Here is a 26,172-nt window from a genome sequence, read left to right on the forward strand (position 1 = left end):
AGGAAGCAACAGTTAGAACTGGACATGGAACAACAGACTGGTTCCAAATAGGAAAAGGAGTACGTCAAGGCTGTATATTATCACCCTGCTTATTTAACTTACATGCAGAGTACATCATGAGAAACGCTGGACTGGAAGAAGCACAAGCTGGAATCAAGATTGCCGGGAGAAATATCAATAACCTCAGATATGCAGATGACACCACCCTTATGGCAGAAAGTGAAGAGGAACTAAAAAGCCTCTTGATGAAAGTGAAAGAAGAGAGTGCAGAAGTTGGCTTAAAGCTCAACATTCAGAAAACGAAGATCATGGCATCTGGTCCCTTCACTTCATGGGAAATAGATGGGGAAACAGTGGAAACAGTGTCAGACTTTACTTTTTGGGGGCTCCAAAATCACTGCAGATGGTGATTGCAGCCATGAAATTAAAAGACACTTATTCCTTGGAAGAAAAGTTATGACCAACCTAGACAGCATATTCAAAAGCAGAGATATTACTTTGCCGACTAAGGTCCGGCTAGTCAAGGCTATGGTTTTTCCTGTGGTCATGTATGGATGTGAGAGTTGGATTGTGAAGAAGGCTGAGCGCCAAAGAATTGATGCTTTTGAACTGTGGTGTTGGAGAAGACTCTTGAGAGTCCCTTGGACTGCAAGGAGATCCAACAGTCCATTCTGAAGGAGATCAGCCCTGGGATTTCTTTGGAAGGAATGATGCTAAAGCTGAAACTCCAGTACTTTGGCCACCTCATGCGAAGAGTTGACTCATTGGAAAAGACTCTGATGCTGGGAGGGATTGGGGGCAGGAGGAGAAGGGGATGACCGAGGATGAGATGGCTGGATGGCATCACCGACTCGACGGATGTGAGTTTGAGTGAACTCTGGGAGTTGATGGACAGGGAGGCCTGGCGTGCTGCGATTCATGGGGTCGCAAAGAGTCAGACACTACTGAGCGACTGAACTGAACTGAAAAAGAGGAGGCTACACAGCCACTGCTGTTCTTATTCATAGGGCATGTACTGTTAAGGCATTGTCTGTATCTTTGAGACAGTCAGGTGTTGGTAGTTTGGGGGTAGGCATGAAAATCAGGCTATAAGATCAGACAGCTGCTATCAGAGGCACCGAGTGAATGAGGGAGATGTCCCATTCAGGAGTGGGTGGGGCATAGGGGAAAAGAGGGGTGGGATCAGGGAACTTTTCACGGGAAGTGGGTTAAGCTTGGTCCTGAATTCATTGTGATTTATACAATATCATGTACTACTAACTTTCGATAAAAAGATTCTTCTTTTTATCGATTTTATTTAAAGAGTATATAGGCTTGTTGGAAAAGTTTTGAATATAATCTAGTTATGCTTGAGAACAAATCTGAGAAGATTCTAACCCAGAATGAATCATTGTTAGATAGAAGGGAACATTCTTCTGTCTGCACAGAGAAATTGTCTAGAATCACACAAACTCATTAGGATAAATAAGCCCTCGGGAGAGTGGAGCTTTTTTCACTTTTGATAATAATCGCTTATTAAAGGCTCAGGGGAAGGGGTACAAGGAAATACGTCCAAGTTTCGAGATAATATTACATTCTTCTAGGTAATCAAAAGCCAAGTGGGAAAAATTTGTAAGGGCAATTAGGCAGAAAAGTGGAAAAAGGAAACAGACATATGATTTAAATATTTTTAATAGCCTGTGATTGATGCAGCATCCAGACAGGGGGACAGAGACCAACTGCTCTGAATTATCGATTTCACAGGGCAGAAGGGGGCAGGCGGTTAAAAACACATCCTGGGCATCATCTCCTACTTACCAGGCTCCCTGGGGATTGGACCTAGGAATCTGCATTTTTAATAAGAGTTTTCATCACTCTTGTGTGTAGCTAGGACCTGTTCCTGTGGTAGTATCATAAAAAGAATGAAGATATCTGTTCTATGAGAGTTGGAAAAAATAGAATTGAAAGTAGTTCACGAATATGATAGTAACTTGTTATCCACCCAGTTTGTTAAGGGTCTTGCCTTACTGGTTGGGATGGTCTTACATTTTTGAGTAAGGATCTTCCATATATCCAGCTGATTACATATACCACAGGCAGGTAGTATCAAAAATAATTTATTTAATTTTACATTTACCTACTAATGCAAAATATATTCTAAAACCTTTATAGCCAAATGTTTAAATGCTTAACTATGAAAGGGCTCCTAGTAGCTCATATGTTTTTACTTTCTGGGATTTGAGAGTTTAAAATAGAGTTGTTGTTTCCCATCTTAATTTTTAAATGTTTTATACTCTGCAGTATGAACTGGTTTTCATGGCTAGATAAAGGCTTACTCTTTTTAAAAAGGAATATCGCATCCTAGTAATCCATGCCACCTTGGCAAGGACCTATCTACATTGCTATTTGACCTGCTAATTGCAGACTTTAAAGGGTTGTAAATAGAGTCACTAGGCAATAAATGCGATCACAGAGCTTTTTATGAGCAGGCAAACTGAATGCTGAAAAAATGAAATTTTAACATCAGATGTTCTTTTCACATTTTTGGAAGACAGTACAGTTCTTTATTTATTGTATAGAGGAAATACTTATATTTAAAACTTTAATTTTTTTACATAAGGCAAATCCTTATCTAGCAATTTTGCCATTTTGTAGGCATTACTGATTGTGTTTTGTATATTATCAGGCTTTATGTCCCAGTAGAGTTGGATTCCCTGCTTTGAGGACAGAACTGTCTGTATTCTAAACTAGTCAGAAATCCACCCTTTAACCTAATGAATAGGGGTTAAAGCCCTTGTTAGCCAAATTTCTCAGAATATAAACTTTAATACTACAATGTACTGTCAGAATGACAAAATGTATTATTTAGCATAAATAACAGAATACTTTTATCATTCAGAACACGTCTTCATAAAATTTATAACTTTATGCTTTTTCATACTGACTTCATGTTATACAAAGAAGGAATGAAGAAGAAATTAAGTATCTTGTGTCTGATCACCAGCCAGCCACAGACATGTTGCAGTCTTTCCTTTTGGGTGTAACATGTACCACATTGAAGACTAGAACTCACCTCCCTGAGAATCCTCATCAGGATGATTTGGAGCCATTTCTATTTTGGTGTGCTACACCGAATTTAGATATGTAGTGCCATTTTCATAGCAGTAAGAGAACAAAAGCGGCCTCTTGATGGTAGAGAGCCACGTTAGACTCTGTGGGCAGGTGAGCCCTGCTGAACAGGTGGGGGCCCAGCTGGAGTGGGGCTGGCCGGGATGGAGGCCTCCTCTCTCGTTCTGTGCACCTGTCTCTCCATCACGTTTCCAGCACAATTCCCTGGAAGCACAGATGGAATATTATAGACTCATCCATAGATATCTTAAATTAGTGACAGTAGTGGTTGTAAAAATTACATGCATATGCCTGCTATGAAAATTCAAGCAATAGGAAACATTCTAAAGATAACTATTTAAAAATTGCTTTAAATCCTACCACTCAGAAATAAGACATTTCATTAACATTTAACGAACTTCATGGTAGCCCATTGTGACTATATATAGGCAGGATGGTTAGAAACAATGTTAGAAACAGGGGATCTCATATCCGAACTATTTTTTGTTGTTGTTGTTAGAGTTATCTATTTAATTGAGTTTATTGAAGTGTAATGTTTGTACAATAAGCAGCATCCTTTTAATGTGTTATTCATACAAATTCTATGAATTCTGTCCCTACACTTGGATAGGTTTTACCCCACCACACTCAGGATACAGAACACTTCAGTCGTCTCCTTCGGGATGACAAGGGAGACTGTTCTGGGAGTCTATCGTTGGATACAGAACACTTCACTTCTATAGTAGTCTATGCTAGTAGTCCCCTGGTAGTCTATGCCTCTCTCCCGTCCCAGCCCAAAGCAAGCAATGAAATGTTTGTAGTCACAACAGATTCGTTTGAATCTTCTAGATTTTTATATAAATGCAGTCATCCAGTAATTACTCTTTTGTGGCGATGACTTTCATTCAGAACAATAATTTTGTGATTTGTACATTTTGAGTGAATGAGCCAGCAGTGATTCATTACTTTTTCATTGCTGAGTGGTCTTGCATTTATCTTAAATGAAGATTTTAATTTTATTTCAGTTTAATGGAAGAAACATTTTTTAAGGGAAGGAATTACAGAACTTCAGAGAACTATGTCCTTAATCACAAGAAATATTAGTTCTTAGAGAACACTAAAATCAATAACACTGGTTATGTGTTACCTTTTCACCATCTCTGAACTCCCTGCTATAAAACATGAAACAATTCGAATACTTACACTGCTTCCCACATCTCTACTTCTGTTTTGTAAGCTATTTATTATCAGTATTTTTTTTACTGTTATCATGATTTATGAAATTAATTTATAATTTCCTTAAGTGTCTATTTTTTTTAAACCAGAGCATTTATTGCATGCCTAATGGTCGAAATCCCTAAGATGAACTGGATGCTGCCCCAGTGGCTCTCTTGGGTTAGGTGTTCTCCCAGAATCCACGCCTGAATCTTCAGGATACTCTTTGTAGGTGCCTCACTCACCTGGCCTCGGTGTGTTCCATCTGTAGCCTTGGCAACTCCAGTCACATTTCCTCTTCTGCCTGGCGGTGTTGCCACAATGGTCATAGGTCGGCTTCTGGAGGTCGGAGGCCTTGAAACCACACAGTCTTACTTCCAAATGACAGTGTTCCCTTCGTCATCTCTCTTCTATGGTTGAGACCAAAGAGGCACAGTTGTTTATTCCTACTTCTACTTTTGTATGGGCCTATACTTAGCCTCAGACTTTTTATCATGGCTTGTTCATTCCTGTGTATTTTATTTTGACTCATACCTTAATTAGCTAGATTTTTGTCATCTGGTAGTTTTTCAGTCTCTAAGCTAAGTACTCTGCATATAAGTTAAATAAGCAGGGTGACAATATACAGCCTTGACGTACTCCTTTTCCTATTTGGAACCAGTCTGTTGTTCCATGTCCAGTTCTAACTGTTTTTTCCTGACCTGCATATAGGTTTCTCAAGAGGCAGGTCAGGCGGTCTGGTATTCCCATCTCTTTCAGAATTTTCCACAGTTGATTGTGATCCACACAGTCAAAGGCTTTGGCATAGTCAATAAAGCAGAAATAGATTTTTCTGTAACTCTCTTGCTTTTTCCATGATCCAGAGGATGTTGGCAATATGATCTCTGGTTCCTCTGCCTTTTCTAAAACCAGCTTGAACATCTGGAATTTCACAGTTCACGTATTGCTGAAGCCTGGCTTGGAGAATTTTGAGCATTACTTTACTAGCATGTGAGGTGAGTGCAATTGTGTGGTAGTTTGAGCATTCTTTGGCATTGCCTTTCTTTGGGATTGGAATGAAAACTGACCTTTTCCAGTCCTGTGGCCACTGCTGAGTTTTCCAAATTTGCTGGCATATTGAGTGCAGCACTTTCATAGCATCATCTTTCAGGATTTGAAATAGCTCAACTGGGATTCCATCACCTCCACTAGCTTTGTTCGTAGTGATGCTTTCTAAGGCCCACTTGACTTCACATTCCAGGATGTCTGGCTCTAGGTGAGTGATCACACCATCGTGATTATCTTGGTCGTGAAGATCTTTTTTGTACAGTTCTTCTATATATTCTTGACACCTCTTCTTAATATCTTCTGCTTCTGTTAGGTCCATACCATTTCTGTCCTTTATCGAGCCCATCTTTGCATGAAATGTTCCCTTGGTATCTGTAATTTTCTTGAAGAGATCTCTAGTCTTTCCCATTCTGTTCTTTTCCTCTATTTCTTTGCATTGATCACTGAGGAAGGCTTGCTTCTCTGGTTCCAAATAGGGAAAGGAGTACGTCAAGGCTGTATGTTGTCACCCTGCTTATTTAACTTATATGCAGAGCATATCATGAGAAACCCTGGGATGGAGGAAGCACAAGCTAGAATCAAGATTGCCAGGAGAAATATCAATAACCTCAGATATGCAGACGACACCACCCTTATGGCAGAAAGTGAAGAGGAACTAAAAAGCCTTTTGATGAAAGTGAAAGAGGAGAGTGAAAAAGTTGGCTTAAAGCTCAACATTCAGAAAACTAAGATCATGACATCTGGTTCCATCACTTCATGGGAAAATAGATGGGGAAACAGTGGAAAGAGTGTCAGACTTTATTTTTGGGGGCTCCAAAATCACTGCAGATGGTGATTACAGCCATGAAATTAAATGACGCTTACTCCTTGGAAGAAAAATTATGACCAACCTAGACAGCATATTGAAAAGCAGAGACATTACTTTGCCAACAAAGGTCCGTCTAGTCAAGGCTATGGTTTTTCCTGTGGTCACGTATGGATGTGAGAGTTGGACTGTGAAGAAGGCTGAGTGCCAAAGAATTGATGCGTTTGAACTGTGGTGTTGGAGAAGACTCTTGAGAGTCCCTTGGACTGCAAGGAGATCCAACAGTCCATTCTAGAGATCAGCCCTGGGTGTTCTTTGGAAGGAATGATGCTAAAGCTGAAACTCCAGTACTTTGGCCACCTCATGCGAAGAGTTGACTCATTGGAAAAGACTCTGATGCTGGGAGGGACTGGGGACAGGAGGAGAAGGGGACGACAGAGGATGAGATGGCTGGATGGCATCACTGACTCAATGGACATGAGTTTGAGTGAACTCTGGGAGATGGTGATGGACAGGGAGGCCTGGTGTGCTGTGATTCATGGGGTCACAAAGAGTCGGACACGACTGAGCGACTGAACTGAACTGAAGCTAAGTACACACCTATGAAAATCTGTTTGTTACATTTTTGAAAGTCAGTTTGGCAGAATATAAAGGTTGTTGGGTCATTACTTTCTTCTCAGAAACTGGAGGACATTGCCTCTGTTTTTTGGTGTTAACGAGGTATAAATGGCTGATTTGATTTTCTCCCGTGTTAGGTGACTTTGTTTTTCTGAATAGATGTTCATATAATTCTTAATTCTTCATATTTTAGTAACTTTGAATGTCTGGGTGATTCTGCATCTATTTTTCCCTTGATACAGGTTCAGTTCAGTTCAGTCGCTCAGTCGTGTCCGACTCTTTGCGACCCCATGAATTGCAGCACGCCAGGCCTCCCTGTCCACATATCTATAGAATCTGTTGTCTTTTTTTTTTTTTTAATTTCAGGGAAGCTTTTTTTTCATTGTATCTTTAAACATTTTTCTAATACATTGGGAATATCAATTATGTATATGTTGAATCTCCTTGCCATTTATGTTCTTTATATTTTTAAATAATTTATTCTTTTTCTTTTTTGCTTTAATTTCCTCAAGACTGTGGACTATGTCCCTTGCTTATTCTATTTAAGTAGCTTTACTGTGGATTATATTGCTTTTATATTCAATTCCATTTTCCTCATTCTACTACTAGTTTTGCTAGTTTATTAATTTTACTGTTGTCTTACAATCTTCGAGTTCTTGTGGTTTTGAAACTATAGATATTAGTGTGAATTTTTCATGTTCCATTGGGTATTTCTTTTGATGTATTTTTCATTTGTCTTTTGTGTTCCTTTCTTCCAGTCATTTTTCTTAGTTTGGTGTGTGTGTGTGCAGTCATGCACTGTATTTACATATTCAGTCAACTACTGTAAGACCTTTATGTGACTTCTGATTCAGAGTTGTTACATGTGGTGTGCTGTGACTCTCTAATACATGTCTTTTTGTGACACTCTGTTTGGTATGTACCTGGAAATAGAATTGCTTGGCCATAGGGTGAGCATATGTTCAACCTCAGTGGATGCTGACAAGCAGTTTTCCAAAATAGTTGTATTAATACACATTCTTACCAACAGTTCCAGTGGCTCTCCATCGTCTCCAACTCTTAGCACTTTCCATCTTTCTCATCTTAGTCACTTGGGGGATGCACTAATTTGTGTCAAATTAAATAGCATTGATTAACGCATATAAACTACAATTTTTTATATTAACCTTTTGAAATTGTTTTGGGACTACCTTTGTTCTCAACTTGATTTGTAGGAATTCTTTATTCTGGTTTATGTATCTTTCATCAGAAATATGTATCACAAATAGTTTCTCCCTGTGAATTGCCTTTTTATTCTCTTAATGTTGGATTTGGGTGAAAATAAGTTCTTAATTTTAATGTAGTCCCTTTGATCAACTTTTTAAAGATTAATTCTTTAGTTGTATTGTCTTTTGCCTATTCAAGGTAATGAAGGTATTTTATTGTTCTACCTTTCTCACTTAGATCCACAATCATTTTACAGCTTATCTTTATATATGGTTTGATGTAGAGATCAAGATACTTTTTCTGTCCATGTGAAAATCTAGTTGACTCAGCACCATTTATTGACCCGCTTCATTTCAGTGATACCTTTGTCCTAGACCAGGTAACTGATTATAATGGACTGGTTCTGCATCCCCTATTCTATTAGTCAGTTTGTGTCTCTTTTGTCAACATGTCATCTTAGTTACTATAGCTTTATAACACTCTTCCTTCCAGTATAAATTCTCCAGTTTTGTTCTATTTGAAGATTCCTTTGGCTTTTATTAAACCTTTGCATTTTCATATAAATTTTAAAAGTTTGTCAATTTACATACACACATCCACAAGCTTGGTATTTTGGTTGGAATTACACTCAATCCATAGGTTATTTTGTGTTCTTGTGGTCTTTATGCAGAGGTTTTACACTTGTTTTCCTCTGAAAACTATTCATTCCTTAGTGGAACTTGCCATCTGCTGTGAGGGCAGGGCAGGAATGCACTGAGGACAGCCTCAGCTTTCTATTTATTCAAACTCTTGTCTCACCAATTCTATTTCTTTGGTCTAGAGAACTCACCTCTTTAATTTGGGCTTTCCAGAAGCCGATTTGGGCTTTTGAGGAGGCTCATGTTAAGCAAGCCTGTGAGGCTACAGGGTCTGTGTTAGGATCTGATCATTGCTGCCGACCTTCCTGCCTTCACTCCTTTTACCCAAAGCATTCTCTTTGGCACAGATGACTAAGCAATAGAAGTCAGTGCAAATGTATGTCAGAACAATTTCCCCATTGTTCTGTGTGTCAGACTGGATTTTTGAAGGACATCCTTCCTTCTTCCGTGCCCTGTCTACATTCTAAGACCTCTTGCTCCAATTAAAAGATTACTGGCTCTGCCTTTGCTTACTTATAAACAACTGCATGCATGTATATATGTTTAATCTTCAACTCCCCATTCTATAATGTTTTGGCTTTTTTCTGACTTTTTTAGTTAAAAAAAATTATGTTTAATGAGTACAACATGATGTTTTGATGTGTGGATATATAGTAAAATCATTACTATAGTCAAGTGAATTAACATACTACCTTTTTGTGTGTGATGAGAAGACCTGAGATCCACTATTTTAGCAGATTTTTTTCAGTATATAATAGGGATTAAAATGACATATAAAGTGATTAAAAGTGTGTTACTAATAATTTGTGTAAAAGCTTAGGGCATCTCCACACATGATCCCCCTCTTGCTCCTTAGTACAGCAGTCAAGAATGACTTGAAGTGTTACTGGAGCTACCAAGTATGTGTTGGAATTACATACTACACATTACTCTGGGAAACATATAACGTGTATCCGTGAACAAAGGGCAATGACTCACTGATGTAAATATGCCACAGGGTCACCACCAATCCAAAGGCAGGTCACCAGTGTACCCAAATCAGGGAAGGTTAAGTGGGATTAAAATGCCAAACGGTCCACTTACTCTGCCCTCTTTCTGGTCAGTCCAGACCAGTTAAAGATAACCTATATCCAGAAGATTTGGAGCAGAGATTACGCCCAAGGTGCTGCTGAGGAATCCCTTTCAAGCAAGTCATGGATTTTGATCTAGACAAGTTTTCTTTTGTTTGTTGTAGTTTGGAGTATTCAATTGCCATGTATTCTATCAATTTAAAAAGTCTAGCTATAGTTGCTATTATGAACTCATTATTACTGCTGTGTAAAATACCATTTTTCTTGACTTCGAAGTTATAAAAAGCTGACCTAAGTGGAGGCTGTATTATGCACACATAATTCTAAGCCATTTCTTGCTTTCTAGTATTTCAGTCTCCTGGAATGACAGCTATATTTGATCTTGGGTTTTGCAATTCTATTTTAAACTGGGGATAACCTCAGAACTTACCAGTAATAATGATATAGCAATAATTAAATTCTGTAGCAATTTACTGTTCTTAAATGCATTCCCAGTTATCTCATCTGCATCAACATTCCACAGATATTTACTGATCACAGGTTGAGTGCCAGGCAGTTAGCAGGGCAGCTGTTATTATCCCTATTTGAGAAAACAAATACTTACAGATGTTAAGTGAGGTGTCCAGGACGCTACAACCACCACGTGGGGAAGCTGGGAACTGAGCCTGGGCTCCTTACTGAGTCAGTGTAGTGCCCTGCTATACTGGCTCTACTGGGTGCTGGCTGTTCAACCTTGAGCAAGTTTCCTAACCTCTCTATGCTGTGGTTTGCTGTGTGACTAAGTTTCCATAGAGCACTTAGAACAGTACTGGGGAGTGGGAAGCACTCGGTGTCTGCTGTTATTTGGTGCTTGGTCCAGTGTTCTTTTCTACATTATGCTGCCTCTGTCTCTACATAGGTGAATAGACATTTCCCCCTTTCCAGTGGGATTTTTCTGTATTTAACTGTTGACTTCATTTATCACTGCACATCTGTCTTTGGCCTATATTCCTAAAAATGTTCTTTTTGGAGTATCTTATCTTTTAAAAACCACTCCCAGATTTACACTCTTGTTTTCTGGAACAGTAAAAATTGAGGGTGATCCATGTATGAGGAGACTATTAGTGGGAAACTCTTTGAAGAAAGGTAGAAATAAGTCATTGTAAAATAGAATTGCAAGACTTCATTTTAAAAACAACTTGGAAGATTTACTTTTTTCTATGTGTGAGGACTATTGTAATCTGCAGCTTCTGAAAGCTCTCCAATAGTTTCTAGAATCACTCTGAAATTATCTGGTAAATAATTCAACATGTCTAACAACTGGACAAATACCAGATATTCTTTATTAAAGTTTCTCAATTACTACAGAAAAATTCAAATCTATTGTTTTTATTGAAATGGTCCTGGAAGAAAACTTATATACTGATTACATGAATATTTGCTAATAATAATCTCTTTTAAGAGTTTAAATTATGTTACTCAAAGTATAAGTAAAGAGGCAAATTAATCCAAGAGAGAAAACTGAAAGCAAGAAAAGTAAGACTTAGTTTATCTTCTTTCTATAGTAAGATGCTCTTATTAAGCATCACAGGGTGGTTTGTTTGTTGAATCAAAGGCAAATTAATGATGGCACTTTATTTTGAATTTTCATCTTACAGAGTTTAAACATCTTCCAGAACCTAAATAAACGCCAGTATGAAACAGTTATTCATTTGTTTGAAGTTGCAATAATAGCAACTGACCTGGCTCTATATTTCAAGTAAGTACAGAACTCCCTTATACTCTGTGCGGCTCTGCCTTCCACGGTCCACTGCCTTAAAGTTAAAAGACATTTATTTAGAGACACATTTCTTCATTTTCTTTTTGGATTACCAATAAATACCCTTAAGATGCCTGATGGAGGATTTACTGGACATCTGGAAACATATTTTAAAAGCTAAGCCCCTAGTATTAGTTATCTGAAGAAATTTCAATTGAAGAATATGCATCAAAGTAGATAGACTGCCAGAACAGTGACACTATAAAGCCTTACACAGTGCCTTTTGACCTGGGGAATTCATCACAGTTTGCAGTCTGGTATTTAGAGTTGCAGGCTCAGACATTTGATCCTGCCAGTGTCTGAGAGCTGAAAAATCTTAGTGATACTGATGCACATTAACAAACTAAAAAATTTTCTGAGTTACATACAGCAGAGGCATTAGCCTATTTATAATAATAATGATGATTACCAAGACCAGATACTCCAAGCTTCTGCACATTTTCTTGTTGGTGAACTATAAAGTAAAATGCATTAGGACAAAGTGAACTAGTTACAGGGTCTAAATAGTTAACAACTTGGGCAGTATTAAATTGTGCCTCTCCAATCCTTCATTAAAAATTCAATTATTAAATAGTTCAAACATGAAAGCAGATACTTAGAAATAGATGTGATATCCAAATAGCTATAGTCCAGATTCAACAAATGCTAAGATTTTGTCTTAGATCTCTCTTCAAGGAAAGTGGTACAATTGAGGCACTCTGTACTCACTCTATCATGAACGCCACACCCCCACCCCACTTCTCCTTCACAGATACCACTGTCTTGGTATTGCTATGTATTCATCCTTCCCATTCATGTTTTCTATGGCATTACTGTTTAAAATTTTTCTATAAATGGTATCATATTGTATATACCTTTCTGCAACTTGTTTTCACACAACATTTTGAAGATTTAGCTTGGTGGTAAATTGAGATCCAGGTCATTCTTTTTAGATGTATATTCAACTGTGTGATTTTATCATAATTAATTTAGCCATTCTTCTATGCATGGACATTTAGATTATTTCCAATTCTTCATCACTGCCTACACTGTGTATCTTTGTGTATATGAGTTTCTGTAAAGTACATATCTAGAAATGGGATTGCTGTAGGGTTTGCATATCTTCAATTTTATACCACATGGCAAAATTCCTGCACTCCTTAGTAGGTATGCCAATTTAAACTCCTACCAGCAGTGTTACAAGAGTTCCTATTATTCCGTATCTGGACTCTTCTTGATCTGGGCATATTTAAATGTTAATTTGAGTGTGGGACAGAATATTATTATTCACACTTACAATTTTGTACATTTTCATATATTTTAGGTTCTAATATTTGGTTAGTTTTATACAATATCTCATCACAACCTGTGGCCTTTGTTATGATCTCTTTTTGTCACTTGTAGCTCTTAGTTTTAATGTATTTAAATTTACCAATTTTTTTTTCCGTTCTGACGTGATATTTCTGTCTTAAACTCTTTCTGTATCAAGGTTACACAGCCATTCCCTGTTCGCCTCCCTAGGTCCACAATGTGGACGACTGATGCAGAGTGGGAACGTGAAACCTGAAAGGACATATTAAAGACACTTTAAACCTCTGCTCCTATATGCTAAAATTGTCACACAGTTGTCTCTTTTTTAGGAAGAGAACCATGTTTCAAAAAATTGTTGATGCCTGTGAAAAAATGGAAACTGAAGAAGAGGCCGTCAAATATGTGACCATCGATCCAACCAAAAAAGAGATCATCATGTGAGAAGTCAAATTTTATTTTGCTTTTGGCAAAAATAACTTGTTTTATATTTCTATTTTAACATGTTTTGTTTTCTTTCACAGGGCGATGATGATGACTGCGTGCGATCTGTCAGCTATAACCAAGCCCTGGGAGGTACAAAGTCAGGTGAGTGGTTCCCATTTTCTGTCAGGCCCTCGGCTCTGCCTAGGCGCCGTGAGATAGTGTATGTGAAGGTATCTGGCAACCTCAGAATTTAATTATAACCACCAACTATATGAATATATATTTTATAAGGAATTACTTTCATTACCCTGGACCTGTCCTCTGAAACCATCCGTTTATAATTTACAAAGAAGAAAAAAGGAAGTTAAGAAGTTAAGACAAAAGTACAATGTTCCCTGTTGGGTTTCTGTTAAGAGAAGAAAAGCAAACAGCTTTCAAGAGCTCACAAATGTCAGCAGGTCATTTGGTCACGCCCAGGACAAGGGAAACAGAAGGAACCTTAAAAAGAAAATGCTTTCTGGAAGGAATTCCTGTTATCACTGGACAGGCTGTAAGAAGTTTACATAAAATTGTTCATGGAGTGTCTGGGTTTCTAGTAGAGAAGATAAAGCGTGAGGCGGCAAGGATGAATCATTAGTGCCTTCATCCCTCAAGGGTGGTTTTGCTCCTGGTCTCCTCTAGGTGCGCTGTCAGTCATGAGACGGTGCTATCTGCAGATTCAGTTTAAGGGCGTCTTCTAAGGAAGGTCTTCCCCACCCTTGGGGAGTTTGGGGAATAAGTGGGAGCCACTGCTTACCACTTGGTTTCCTGCTAATTGATGAAAGAATTCTCCCTCAGTTATTAAAGCGCCTGTCTACAATGCAGGAGACCCAGCTTCGATCCCTGGGTCAGGAAGATCCCCTGGAGAAGGAAATGGCAATCAACTCCAATCCTATTGCCTGGAGAATCCCATGGACAGAGGAGCCTGGTAGGCTACAGTCCATGGGGTCACAGAGAGTCGGACACGACTGAGTGACTTCACTTTCACTTTTCAGTTAATTCGTAGAAAGAATTCTCCCTCAGTTAACTCATAGGGACAATCCTAAGCAGAAGAGGCCAGAATTCCCTGGGTTCAACTGTACATGTGGATTGTATCTGTTAAGATAGAATAGCTGGGCTCCAAACCAAACGTGTGCTCCCTCCTCACTGCCTGCTCTTCCTCCTCAATTCTTTTATCTACATAGTCACCCAAGCCAAAAATCTGGGCTCATGCTTGAGTCCATCTCCCTCATTTCAAAAACATTTCTGTCCATCACTCTTGCTACCCTCTTAGTTCTTACTTTCCCTCTTTCATCAGAACTATGGTGGCAGCCTCCTAAGTGATCCTCTCTTAGCATGAACTCTCCAATCTTTCTCTGAGTTGTTGCTGGAATGCTTAAAAATAGAGCTCTGCTTGGCTACTGCTTTGCTTAAAAAGCATTCTAGATTCCCCACTGCTGGAAGTTTTCAACCTTTTTTAAAGAAAAAAGCAATGTCTATTTTCCTTGCACAAAAAGCTGTACATAGATCACTTTTTCTAAGAGTGAAGAGCAAAGTTACTGTACTTTAATCTCTCTCAGCGTCCACTCTTGTATCACTTGTGCACTTTGGAGGGACTGCATGGCTCAAAGAAAAAGAACTACTGGCCCAGAGAATCAAGTTAAACTTCCCAGTGAAGCTTACATGGTTTGTTGCTACCTGTCCTTAACTCATACTCCCTAATTTATTTTCTCTTATTTCCCATGTTACTGCCTCACACTCTTAAGCTCCTACTCACACAAGCCCTAAACATTCAACTTTATCTGCAGTCTTCCCTTTCTTCTTTACTGGCAAATTACTCTTCTTCCTTGATGATACAGCATAAATGCAACCTCCCTTATCTTTCTCCTTGATCCACAGCAGTTGATAACTGTTGGTATGATAGAACTTTCCACATTCTTTACATGACTGACTTCAGTAGACTGTTAGCATCTTAAAAGATCAAGGTCACATTTTAAGTCCTCTTGGTAAGCCTGGATCATGCCAATGTAAGGCAGATAGGTGTTCAACAAACTTGATAAATATGGTTTTTAAATTAACTCTCAAATATCCCTACAACATAATCAGGGGAAAGTGAAAGTGAAGTCGCTCCATTGTGTCTGACTCTTTGCAACCCCATGGACTGTAGCCTACCAGGCTCCTCTGTCCATCGGATTTTCCAGGCAATAGTACTGGAGTGGATTGCCATTTCCTTCTCCAGGGGATCTTCCCGACCCAAGGATCGAAGCCGGGTCTCCCACATTGTAGACATACGCTTAACCGTCTGAGCCACCAGGAGTTATTAATCAGGTGAAGTGGTGTTCTAAGCTGTGTGTGTATGTGCATAAAAACACAGGCAGATACACGCTAGATGCTGGCAGATGATAAGCAGGACAAGAGGAGGATCTGGGAAGCTTTGGAGCTTGAAGCATAATAAAATAGAATTAGACATCCTCCGTTCTCCCCTTTTTATTGTTGAGAGGTGGTGGTAATAGCAGGTAGGAGATTGGCAAGCCCAGAATGAGTCTACCACACTTGAAGTAGAAAGAGAAATCCCCCTTGCCCATTTCAATATAGTCTGTAAATAACATCATTTTAAAGCCAAAGAACATATGGTATGACAATACCTCAAGCATTAATTATAAATTCTGTCCTTAAATGTTACTCATTTAAGGACAAAATGTTATGATAAAATGCAAATTCTCTGTTAATAAGTCATGAATCATGACTTTCATGAATCATGTCCTCCCTCTTTGCAGGTAGCACTCCTGGTTGCAAATGAATTTTGGGAACAAGGAGATCTGGAGAGAACAGTGCTGCAGCAACAACCCATTGTAAAAACCCTGACATAAAAATGCACTACTGATTAAAAAATTATCGATACAAATCAGTCTGTTTTGTCCACTGGATCTTAGAAAATTATCTTTAAAGAATTTATTTCTCTTTCTAGCCTATGATGGACAGAAACAAAAAAGATGAACTACCCAAACTTCAAGTTGGATTTATTGACTTTGTCTGTACTTTTGTATATAAGGTAAGTAAACATTATTTGAATGAAATGTATCATTTTCTGGATGAGAATTTTTCTTTCAAACTGTAACTAAAATCAGAGTCACCCTCATCCCTCATGGAAAGTCACTAAGAGTGTCGTCATTTCTCCAGTGTAGTTTGAGGTATTACCCGTATCTTTCCTTCAAGGATGCAATGAAAGGTGAGAGAACTCAGGTGTAAGCAAATTGAATAAACTTACTTAGGTGAGCAGGAAAGACAATAGCTACCTTTCCCACTTTCAAGGTACTGAATTAATCTCATCCTAACAGCTCTGAGCACTGTAGTAATTCTTTAGAGCTCTTTCTCTGCATATGAAAGGTGCTGAAAATGAACCAAATGATTTAAGTAGTTTCTGACCTAAAATTCTCTCTAGGAGTTCTCACGGTTTCACAAAGAAATCACACCTATGCTGAATGGTCTTCAAAACAACAGAGTGGAATGGAAATCCCTAGCTGATGAGTATGATGAAAAGATGAAGGTAATTGAAGAGATGAAAAAGCAGGAAGAAGGAAATACGACAGAAAAAGGTTAGATGGAATCTGTTTTGGCTTCTTGTACAGTAGCTGGAAGTCCAGCAGAGCTGAATCTCACATGACAAAAGCATGAAAAGTAAATGCAAACAGGAAATTTGCTTTACTGCCCACAGACTGAGAATTATACAAAGCTGAGTAGTGGTTTTCAGGGTTTTTATCCCCTTGAACAAGATCTTACTTTATAATTCAAGATGGAATTGCTTGGTCCAGTTGAAGTTGGGGTTAGGGCTAGGTTTCTTTATCCAGTCAATAAAGTGGCTCCTGAGGTACCTCTGCAGAATACTCAATTTTAAGAAATAATATGAAAACCATAGGATTAGTGGGATCAATCAGGTTTAGGTGAGAAAATAATTTTAGTCCTAACATTCTGTATTAGCTGTAAGACTTTGGGCATCTTGCTTAACCTATCTGAGCTTAATGTTCCTTATAATGGGAACGCTTTACAGATCTCCAGCCTCATTTCCAGATCTAAGGAAGCCCTAGATGTAAAGCTGGCCAGCAGAGTGGGGTGACTTGAAGGTACCCTAAGACTTTGTGCCTCAGATGTTTCTCCTTAGTGCTGTTTATCCTGATGAAATTTCTACTCCTGAAGTCACTCAGTTAGGTTTAACATAATCTACAGAAAGCCTCTGTTAAGATGTTTACGATCACCTATTAGTTCATCAGATGATTGAAAGTGGAATGCTAATGTCATCATTTCGTATTTTGTCTCAAGAGCTCAAGACTTAAAAGGTTTTGTAAGAAATTCTTATTGTTTAATAAAGAAACCATCTCTGTCTGGAAAGGCATTGTTAAAAAAAATGCAACATTCTTTTTAGATGGTTCATGTGTTTAGTGATATTTTAAAGAATTCAAAGGTAGAAAGCATTTTGCTTAAAGGGTTAAAGATATCCTTCAACAGAATAAAAATAGGAGTTCCTGACTCTCAATATACATTCACTTAAATGTTTAGTGGCTCTGTATTCTGTACAAGGCCCTGTGTTAGGCAGGCCCTGGAGAAAGATGGGGTCCTTATCTCATAGAGCTGCCACGTGGTAGGGGAACACCAAGTGAAAAATCGATTATTTAACTATAATTATCAGAAGAAGCATACCTGGGGCATCAGGGAAGTCGTTCCTGAAGGATGTTTATACTACACTGAAGACAGGCTTTTTCTAAGCAAAGAAAGGAGGAAGAGTTTTAAAGGAAAGGAAAGAATAGAATATGCACAAAGGCTGTGAAGTGGAAATAAGCTTGGTGCACTGAAGAACTTGAAAACTGTTGTAGAGAGCAAAGAGAGCAAAATACCAGATGAAGCCAGGAATGCAGGCAGCTCTGCCAGATGAGTGTGTTACCCTGAAGGCCTCCTTATGGATCTGTCCTCTAGAGAGCAACGGGAAGTCCTTAGAGGGATGGATTTCAACATGAAAGCAGTAAGATCTGAGCTGCACTTCAAAAAAATAACAAAAATGGTTATTTTTACTGAGCAAGTAAAAAGCAAAAAGTTATTTCTTAGTACAATTAATCTTTATCCCAATTTTACAATGAACAGTATATCAAGCCCTTTGAGTGGTTCCTGACTTTTTTTAAAATTTAGTATTTGGTATCTTGAATATGGATCTCTATACTTTATTTGCATAAAAATTACTTCTGAATTTTCTTCCTACTACACTGAGAAGTCTCTGTAAACTAAGAATATTATTTTATCTCCAGGCAACACAAAGCAACAACTCAGATTCCCAGACTGGATAGTTCAGTGGTTCTTTTGAGAACTGAGACATTAACTGGTTAGTCATTTATTAGATTTTATTTTCTAAATGGACTAATTCTGAATATGAATTTAAGTTTTTAAATGGTCAAACTCTTAGTACTTGATATAGGTTAAAACTATGAATTAGGCTATATAGTTACTCTAATATTAGGAAAAAATTACTATATATCCACTGACTCCCAATAATATTGCTTTTCTCCTTTTTACTAGCTGTAGAAGATTCAGGAGGTGGTGGTGATGACAAGAAATCCAAAACATGTCTAATGTTGTAAGACAATCCAACTGGTCTAAATTACAAATGTTGTTTCTACATTTGAAGAAAACATTAAAAAAGAACATCAGCAAATTTCATTCATCAAACCATCAAGTAACAGAGACGCTTCAGGAAGGCTACCCTGTGACTAGCATAAGAAAATATACTGCTAGCCTGAAAGCCATGAGGGTAAAATAAAGTTCAACAAAATTGCAAACAAAATAAGACAAAAATAAGTGCATTTTTAGTGCCAATTTGTTTTAAATTAAAAATAATATAATCCTGAAACTAGTCACCAATTCTTTTTTAAAAAGATCTTATTAATTGTATTCATTTACTAGGGTTACTATAACAAAAAAGCTGCCCCATACCAGGTGTCTTAAAAAAAGAAATCTATTTTCTTGCAGTTCTGGAGACCAGAAGGCCAACATTAAGGTGTTGGCAGGGCTGGTTTCTCAAGAGGCCTCTCTCCTTGGCTCGTCAATGGCCATCTTCACCTGGTCTTCGGTCTTTTCTTGTGTGTGTCTGTGTCCTATTCTCTTTTAAGGACACCACTCATACTGGATTAGGACCTACTCATATGACCTCATTTTACCTTATTAGCTCCAAATACAGCCCGATTCTAAGGTACTGGGAATCGGGATTTCAACAGGAATTCAGGTTGGACACAATTCAACCCATAACATGATTCATACCTCACATCCTTTTCTGAACCAGAAATCTCTCATCAACATGTCTTAATGTAAGAGCAAATGCAGTACAGAATGTATAATGTATTTAAGTACTATATAAGAAACAAAGAAAAAAGATATTAAATGTTATTCTACCTGATATGCTTATCTCTTTCCTCCACTTTTTACTCTTGATAATGAAACAGTAAAGACCACTTCACTTTCAGCAGCTTAAAAGTATGTCATCCTATGCCCATCCTTTCTCCCAAGTCTGAAATCTATTATGTGTAACTAAGAATATATTATTACATTCAGAACTATTCTCATTGATAGAATTATCAATTTATAGGACATGACCTAGATAATCCTAAGGCAAGTTAAATCAGCTAATAAATATTATGTTATTAAACAGCATGTGATTTGATTACACAAAAGCTTTACTACCAAAAACAGTTTAAAGGGACTTCAACAGAGGTGACTTTATAAAAAAGTGATTACTAGAAGTATCTACTAGGCATTCTAAATATTGATTGTCAAGAAAAATAAATAGGACTTCCCTGGTGGTCCAGTAATAAAGAATCTGCCTTGCAATGCAGGGGACGTGGGTTCAATCCCTGGTCAGGGAACTAAGACCCCACATGCTTTGGAGCAACTAAGCCTGTGTGCCACAACTACTGAACCTACATGCTCTGGAGCCTGTGCTCCACAACTGGAGGGTCTGCACCACATGCAGAGATCCCACATGCCACAGCTAAGACCCAATGCAGCCAAATAAACTTAAAAAAGAAAATAAAGATAATCAACTACTTCTATGACATGGCACACACCTGTACATAAGGCAAGATTTCTTTCTTATCTATAATGACATACCAAATTATAAAACAGACCAAATATTAATTATACCATTGACTTTTTTTTGTAAAACATCTAAATTACAATGAATTGCTCTATCAACCTCAAATGTTCTGTTATAAAGGAGATAATGTTCAATTTTAAGCAGCTGAGAAATCATTATTTGTTATATTTTTACAAGTTAGGTACTTAGAATCATAAGACTCTTCCTCTCACATTAAAATGTAAGGTCCATAAGAGGATATATTTTTGTCTATTTTGTTCACAGCTCTGCTCACACTTAGAGAAGTGCCTGGCACAAGGCAGGCACTCAGTAAACATGAATGAGTGATATTTTGCATAAATATCATGACAAACAGGTATAAATGAAGAGTGCCTGGAAGTTAATATTTTTACAGAGAAAACTATATATATATATATATATATATATATATATACACACCCCCAAATGAGTGTTGTCTATATAAGTCATGTTGGGTGACAGATGTACATCTTATTTTCACTGCTTAAAATAATCCTGAAACTCCACTTAGGATTATTTTAGAAACTATGTAAGAAACCCTCTTTCTTTAGCCTTATAAAATTTTGGGGGGGGGGCCCACCCGCCAAATATCAGTCAGCTCAAACTATTTCCTCATTCGCTAGAAAACAAACTGAGGCACAGAGATGAGCCACCATTGAAGGTCTGCAAAAACAGGAACCTTGCTTAAGAGCACGTATAAGAAAGCATAACTTAAGCCAATGGTCTGCTGAACTCCCCTGAGTATACTGCAGCAAAGTTTAAGGTAGGTCTGTTGGAGAATTAATCTTTAAAATCTAGATAATAGATAATAAGGACCTACTGTATAAAACAAAGAAATCTACTTAATATTTTGTAACAAGCTATATGGGAAAAGCATCTAATAAAAGAATGGATATACTATAACTGAATCATTTAGCTGTACCCCTGAAACTAACAATGCTGTAAATCAACTATGCTCCAATAAAAGATAAAAATTTAATTAAAAAAATTTAAAACATCATCTTGAGGCCTTCTCAAAGACTCCTTTAAATATGACTCCAACTATCTGTCACTGTGTATGAATGGATTAAACGCCATGATTACATTTAATGATTTAAATTTATAAATGAACTTGATGTCCATAAACCGTACTTGCAATACCAAATATATGGATCTATTTTAAAAGGGTCTTTGAATATTCTTCCCAGTCATTGTTTAGTTTTGCAGGAGTTTTATATTCTGATGACTACTAATTTTTATCATAAAAATGTTTTGGCTTCATATATTCTATTAAAACATCAGTTTTCCTGCTGGATATTTCAACACCTTTTCCTCTGAAATCAAGATTCTTTTTCACTAAAAGTAGTGAGAAGAAAAAGACACAACAAACTATTTATTTGTTGGCTATCAATGCTGATTGACTATTTTCTGATGGTTTAGAAATGACTAATTATTTCCTAGCTACTTCCTTTGTAGCAATGTCTAGCACAGTGTCCCATGTATAACAGCAATCTAATAATTAGTGAATAATAACTGTAATAAAAGGAAAATCTGATACTATTTAAAAATAAGATACTATAATTACCTGTTTTACAGTTTAATGCCAATAATTCCATGTTTAAATGTCATTTAATTTTCAACAAAATACCTGTTTTCTATAGGTCCTCTCTTACTCACCAAATCATGCATCTTTTCCAGTATTCATCTCTTTGCTGTTTACAAAAATGGGTCTGACCTTTCGGAAAAAAATCAATAAATCCTTTTGAAAATTTGATGACATCTATGGATCCTTTCCCCCTAACACACACTCAATCACGAAAGTTTACACATCGATTGTAGGCATCTTTAGATCTCTTGAAGCATATCCATTGACTCTTGGGGGTATGGACCCCAAATTAAGTTACATTTTATAATATATCTCTGCATATAAGTATATCCATTATGTATGACTGTATCTGAGACAAGCTCTGCACACAGTATTGTTCAGTTAAATTATATTACCGCATAATCTTTACTGGAGAGTCAACTTTCATCAACACATATGCTGCTTTAGACTACTGGGATCTCATTTGGCCTCCTGTGCTATTAATTTACTTTATAATAAATTACTCATACACTGGGGAATTAAATCATATTATAACAAACTCCCTTAAGTGGCAGAGGTAAGAAGGAAGAGAAATGTAAGGAAAAAAAGAAAAGGTAGCTAATGAAAAAACAGGTTCTCAAGAGGGGTGCCTGTCTGTCGAAGGAAAGTAAAAAGTTGAAGACATAATCTACCTTATAATTTTGTAAGATCCCAATAACCCTACAAGTTTAAATAAACTAATTGAGGCAAGGGAAAATAAATGGGAAATCGGTGGGGAAAAAATAAAAACCCATAAAAATAGGAACAATGGATCTCTGTGACGTGTACTAGGTTCATCCTTGAGCTACAGATGGAGCAGAGTTGTAGGTAAGCAACTGAAAAAATATATACGAGATAGGGAAAATTATCTCCAATAGAACTGAAAATACTTTCAAAGCATCTGACAATCCATCCTAGATGGATCTTTTATTTCCAAAGACAAACCACTCAAGTTGCAACTTGTAGACAAAACTTTTGTGAAGAATTTCAAAGTACACTTCACATTAAGGAATGTAGGCATCCCTTTTTCATCTCACAGAAATAAATCTTGAAAATATTCATCAAATTCTTCTTCCCTATTTAAAAGAAAAAGTATACATATTGATTAAAATCAACAGAGAAAAAAATTACTAGGTGACATATATGAAATTAAGGTAATTCAAACCAACATACTTGCTGGTTCTTTTATATATATATATATATTTCATGATTCAGCTATCAAGTAATTCTTGGCTTCTAAAATAATCATAACTATGCCCAGACTGATTAAAGTGTTGTATATGGTGGCATGTATCCCTAAACATATTTATACCTAAGATTTTACTCTGAAGTAATTTGTGTTATATCATTGCTTCTGTTTACTTTTCTGGTTGACTTATTACTTACTCTGTTCATTCTCATTTCAAATGAATGAAAAAACTATTTTAAGGAAAAATACAAGTCTTACTCCTAAGAATAGGGATGATCTGCTTAGGCTGTAGGTTTTATTACTCTGAGAAGAGTAAATATGTATTTGTAGCAGTGGAGATTATATCTAAAGAATAGAACTCTGAAAGAAGATACTAAATTATAATATATTAAAATATGAAAATTAAAGTACTAAATAAATATTAGTGCTAGAAGCCCAGAGCAGTACAATGAAAATAACACAGGTTTTCAAGTCAGACAGTATTTAAGTCCTAGCTCTGTCAGCTACTAGCTAGGTAAGCAAGTTATTTAACTTCTCTGGGCTCAGTTTCTTTATCTATAATAATAAAGAACATTACATTTCCTCAAAGAGCTGTTGTGAAGATTATGTGTATGTACAGTTGCTTTTCTTCCTTCTGGGAACAGAGAATCAAGCTACACAAATTCTGCCTACCAATCTCTTTAAAAAATGTTTTTTTAGATTAGAAATTCACAATGAGACTCCATCATTTTGTTTTAAGTCACTGTGACGAATAAAACCCTCACAACCATATTCAAATTAAAAAAAAAATTAACTACAGCATCAGATAGTTGATTTAAGAATTACCTATAATTTGGTATTCTACATGCTACTGTCCCTTTCCCAAGCATGACAGCAAAATGCAGCTGAATTTTAAAAACTGTAATAAAAACTTAGACGTATGAAATTAGCTGAACCTCTGTGTGTACTCAGATGTTAGTACATGATGTCAAGTTTTTATAAGGTCACAAAGAGCTCTGGATTATGGAACCCCTCTTAGGCTTTAGTTATGGATCTTTACTGCCATAAAGGTGAGTGGACTCTGAGACCTATTCTTCCATTTTCAGCTCTTCAAGGGGAAATTTTATGGTCAAAAGTTCAGTTGATAGTTTGACTAGGATAGCAATACCTTTTCAGAAATCTGATCTATAAGGACCACTCATTTTGGAATTCTTTATTTGGCAAGAAAAAAAAAGATCACAGAAAACAATCTTTTTTTTTTAAAGGCCTCTTTTCAACACACTTGAATTCTATTACACTGAGAACATATTATACAATTAGCAAGATGTTTTATCATCAACTTAAGTTAGTGAATTATGATTGATTCAATAAATCTCTTATTATGAACTAAGAAGACTGGATTAACAAAATGGGGCTAAAATTTATTGAGCACGTATTACATTGGTAGGTACTGTACCAGGTGCTTTATATTCTTAATTATATTAAATTTTCACAAAAAACTATGTAGTTGGTATTATTTTATCCTCTTTCAACAGATAAAGCTCAAGTGGTGAACATCCCATTATATAAGGGCTGATAATATTCCAGCCTATGTCCCAACAGCTCACCCAAGCAATAACAGAGAACAACGCATGTGTCAAGCTGTCTGTCTCTGGGGGCAAGAAAACTGTGACACCAGTATATATCTTTGAGGAATTCTTCTGTACAAGTTTATGATAATCAGAACATCATGGATAGGCTCTAGAAGCTAGTAAACAGGACCTCTCTGAAAGAACCTAAGCAAAGACTAGGGGGTCATCTGTTAAGGGGAGATGAGGAAAGAATTACTCACCAAGAGGAAGCTGGGTAAGTTGGCTGTTCGTGGCCATAAACAGTGGCTGGGAATAAACTCTGATCTCATGGTCCTTGGCTTTAAATCAACATTCATGATGCTAAATTTTTTATTAAGTTATCAAAAATGGCTGTGGTCATAGCTTTCTAGACTGACTGTAGAAGGTATGCAATATCATTTTCTATAAACATCAGGACTTACTGTGATTTTTCATCTGTCTCTGGTAGTGGGCCCTTCCAAAGTTCAGACTCTGAAGCACTTTCTTCCTCATCAGAGTTTCCTGTTTATTTAAAAGAGATTTTTTTAAAGTGTGCATATTAAATTTAAAACACATTTTGAACTATCCACCAATAATGCAATTAACTTTGGATTTAACTGGTTTAGCTTCAATTTTTATGGCTCTCTGAAAATTTAATTCACTTTTCCAGACTAATAAATTATTCTGAAAAATAGTAAGCTGAGATATACCAAAGAACCTCAGCAAATAGACCATGGGTTTAAAGTCTCATGGGAAACTTCTCTAAGTTATAGTGAGTTAAAGTAACAATTCCAATATTAACTCTATATTATAAAGGGAAATAGAGTTATATTACCTCTTGCAATATAGTTGTCTCTAACTTAGTTTCTTCTTTTTATTGATCATACAAAAGACATGCAGGTTAAGATTTCCATACCTCAAGAACTGAACTAGTATACAGGACTAGCTAGTAAAATTATGAAAAAAAAATTGTCAGATTAAAAAAAAATTAATGCTGATTATATTAACTACAAGTCCAATTCAATGAAGAAACAGTTCTCATATACTGTTAGAGGAGTAAATACCCTTTCCTTGAGGAAAATCTGGAAATATATATCACTTTAGACCCTTGACTGGCAATGATGCTTTAAGAAATTTATTAGAATAAACAAGCTCCTCAAATATATATACATATATATATGCAGATGTTCATTGTATAATAGCAACAACAAAAGAAAACAACTTAAATCCCCACCAATTAGGGATGATGGATTTGGTTAAATAAATACTATATGGCTGTTTAAAAAAAAAAAAAAAAAAACAACCCTTAAAAAAAACCATTAGCATATCTGCGGTAGAACAATATGTATGCTATATTAAAATCTGTAAAAGTTACAGAAAGCATGCATAGTATAATACAATATGTATTAAAACATTATATCTACATACATATATATATTATATATAT

The 26,172-nt window shown here is 36.7% G+C and overlaps 2 protein-coding genes across 6 annotated transcripts in view; one reads left to right on the forward strand and one right to left on the reverse strand.

The window, feature by feature from the left end:
• Positions 1 to 19,623, forward strand: part of PDE6C (phosphodiesterase 6C) — a 54,966-nt gene extending 35,343 nt beyond the window's left edge. The window contains exons 16-22 of the mRNA XM_040254543.1: positions 11,324 to 11,424; positions 13,104 to 13,211; positions 13,296 to 13,359; positions 15,993 to 16,067; positions 16,184 to 16,267; positions 16,658 to 16,811; positions 18,778 to 19,623. Coding sequence (XP_040110477.1) covers positions 11,324 to 11,424; positions 13,104 to 13,211; positions 13,296 to 13,359; positions 15,993 to 16,067; positions 16,184 to 16,267; positions 16,658 to 16,811; positions 18,778 to 18,839 — 648 coding nt within the window. The 3' untranslated portion in view covers positions 18,840 to 19,623. The remainder of the gene's footprint in view (positions 1 to 11,323; positions 11,425 to 13,103; positions 13,212 to 13,295; positions 13,360 to 15,992; positions 16,068 to 16,183; positions 16,268 to 16,657; positions 16,812 to 18,777) is intronic.
• Positions 19,624 to 22,175: 2,552 nt separating this feature from the next.
• LOC120873709 (protein FRA10AC1) overlaps positions 22,176 to 26,172 on the reverse strand; it is a 63,465-nt gene continuing 59,468 nt past the window's right edge. For all 5 annotated transcript variants that reach the window (XM_040254548.1, XM_040254545.1, XM_040254544.1 and 2 more), the window contains 2 exons: positions 25,169 to 25,247; positions 22,176 to 23,044 (listed from right to left, as the gene is read on the reverse strand). The gene's annotated coding sequence lies outside the window, so the exon portion shown is untranslated. The remainder of the gene's footprint in view (positions 23,045 to 25,168; positions 25,248 to 26,172) is intronic.

Source organism: Oryx dammah, unplaced genomic scaffold (assembly GCF_014754425.2).
Source record: "Oryx dammah isolate SB20612 unplaced genomic scaffold, SCBI_Odam_1.1 HiC_scaffold_14, whole genome shotgun sequence".
Taxonomy (NCBI): Eukaryota; Metazoa; Chordata; class Mammalia; order Artiodactyla; family Bovidae; genus Oryx; species Oryx dammah.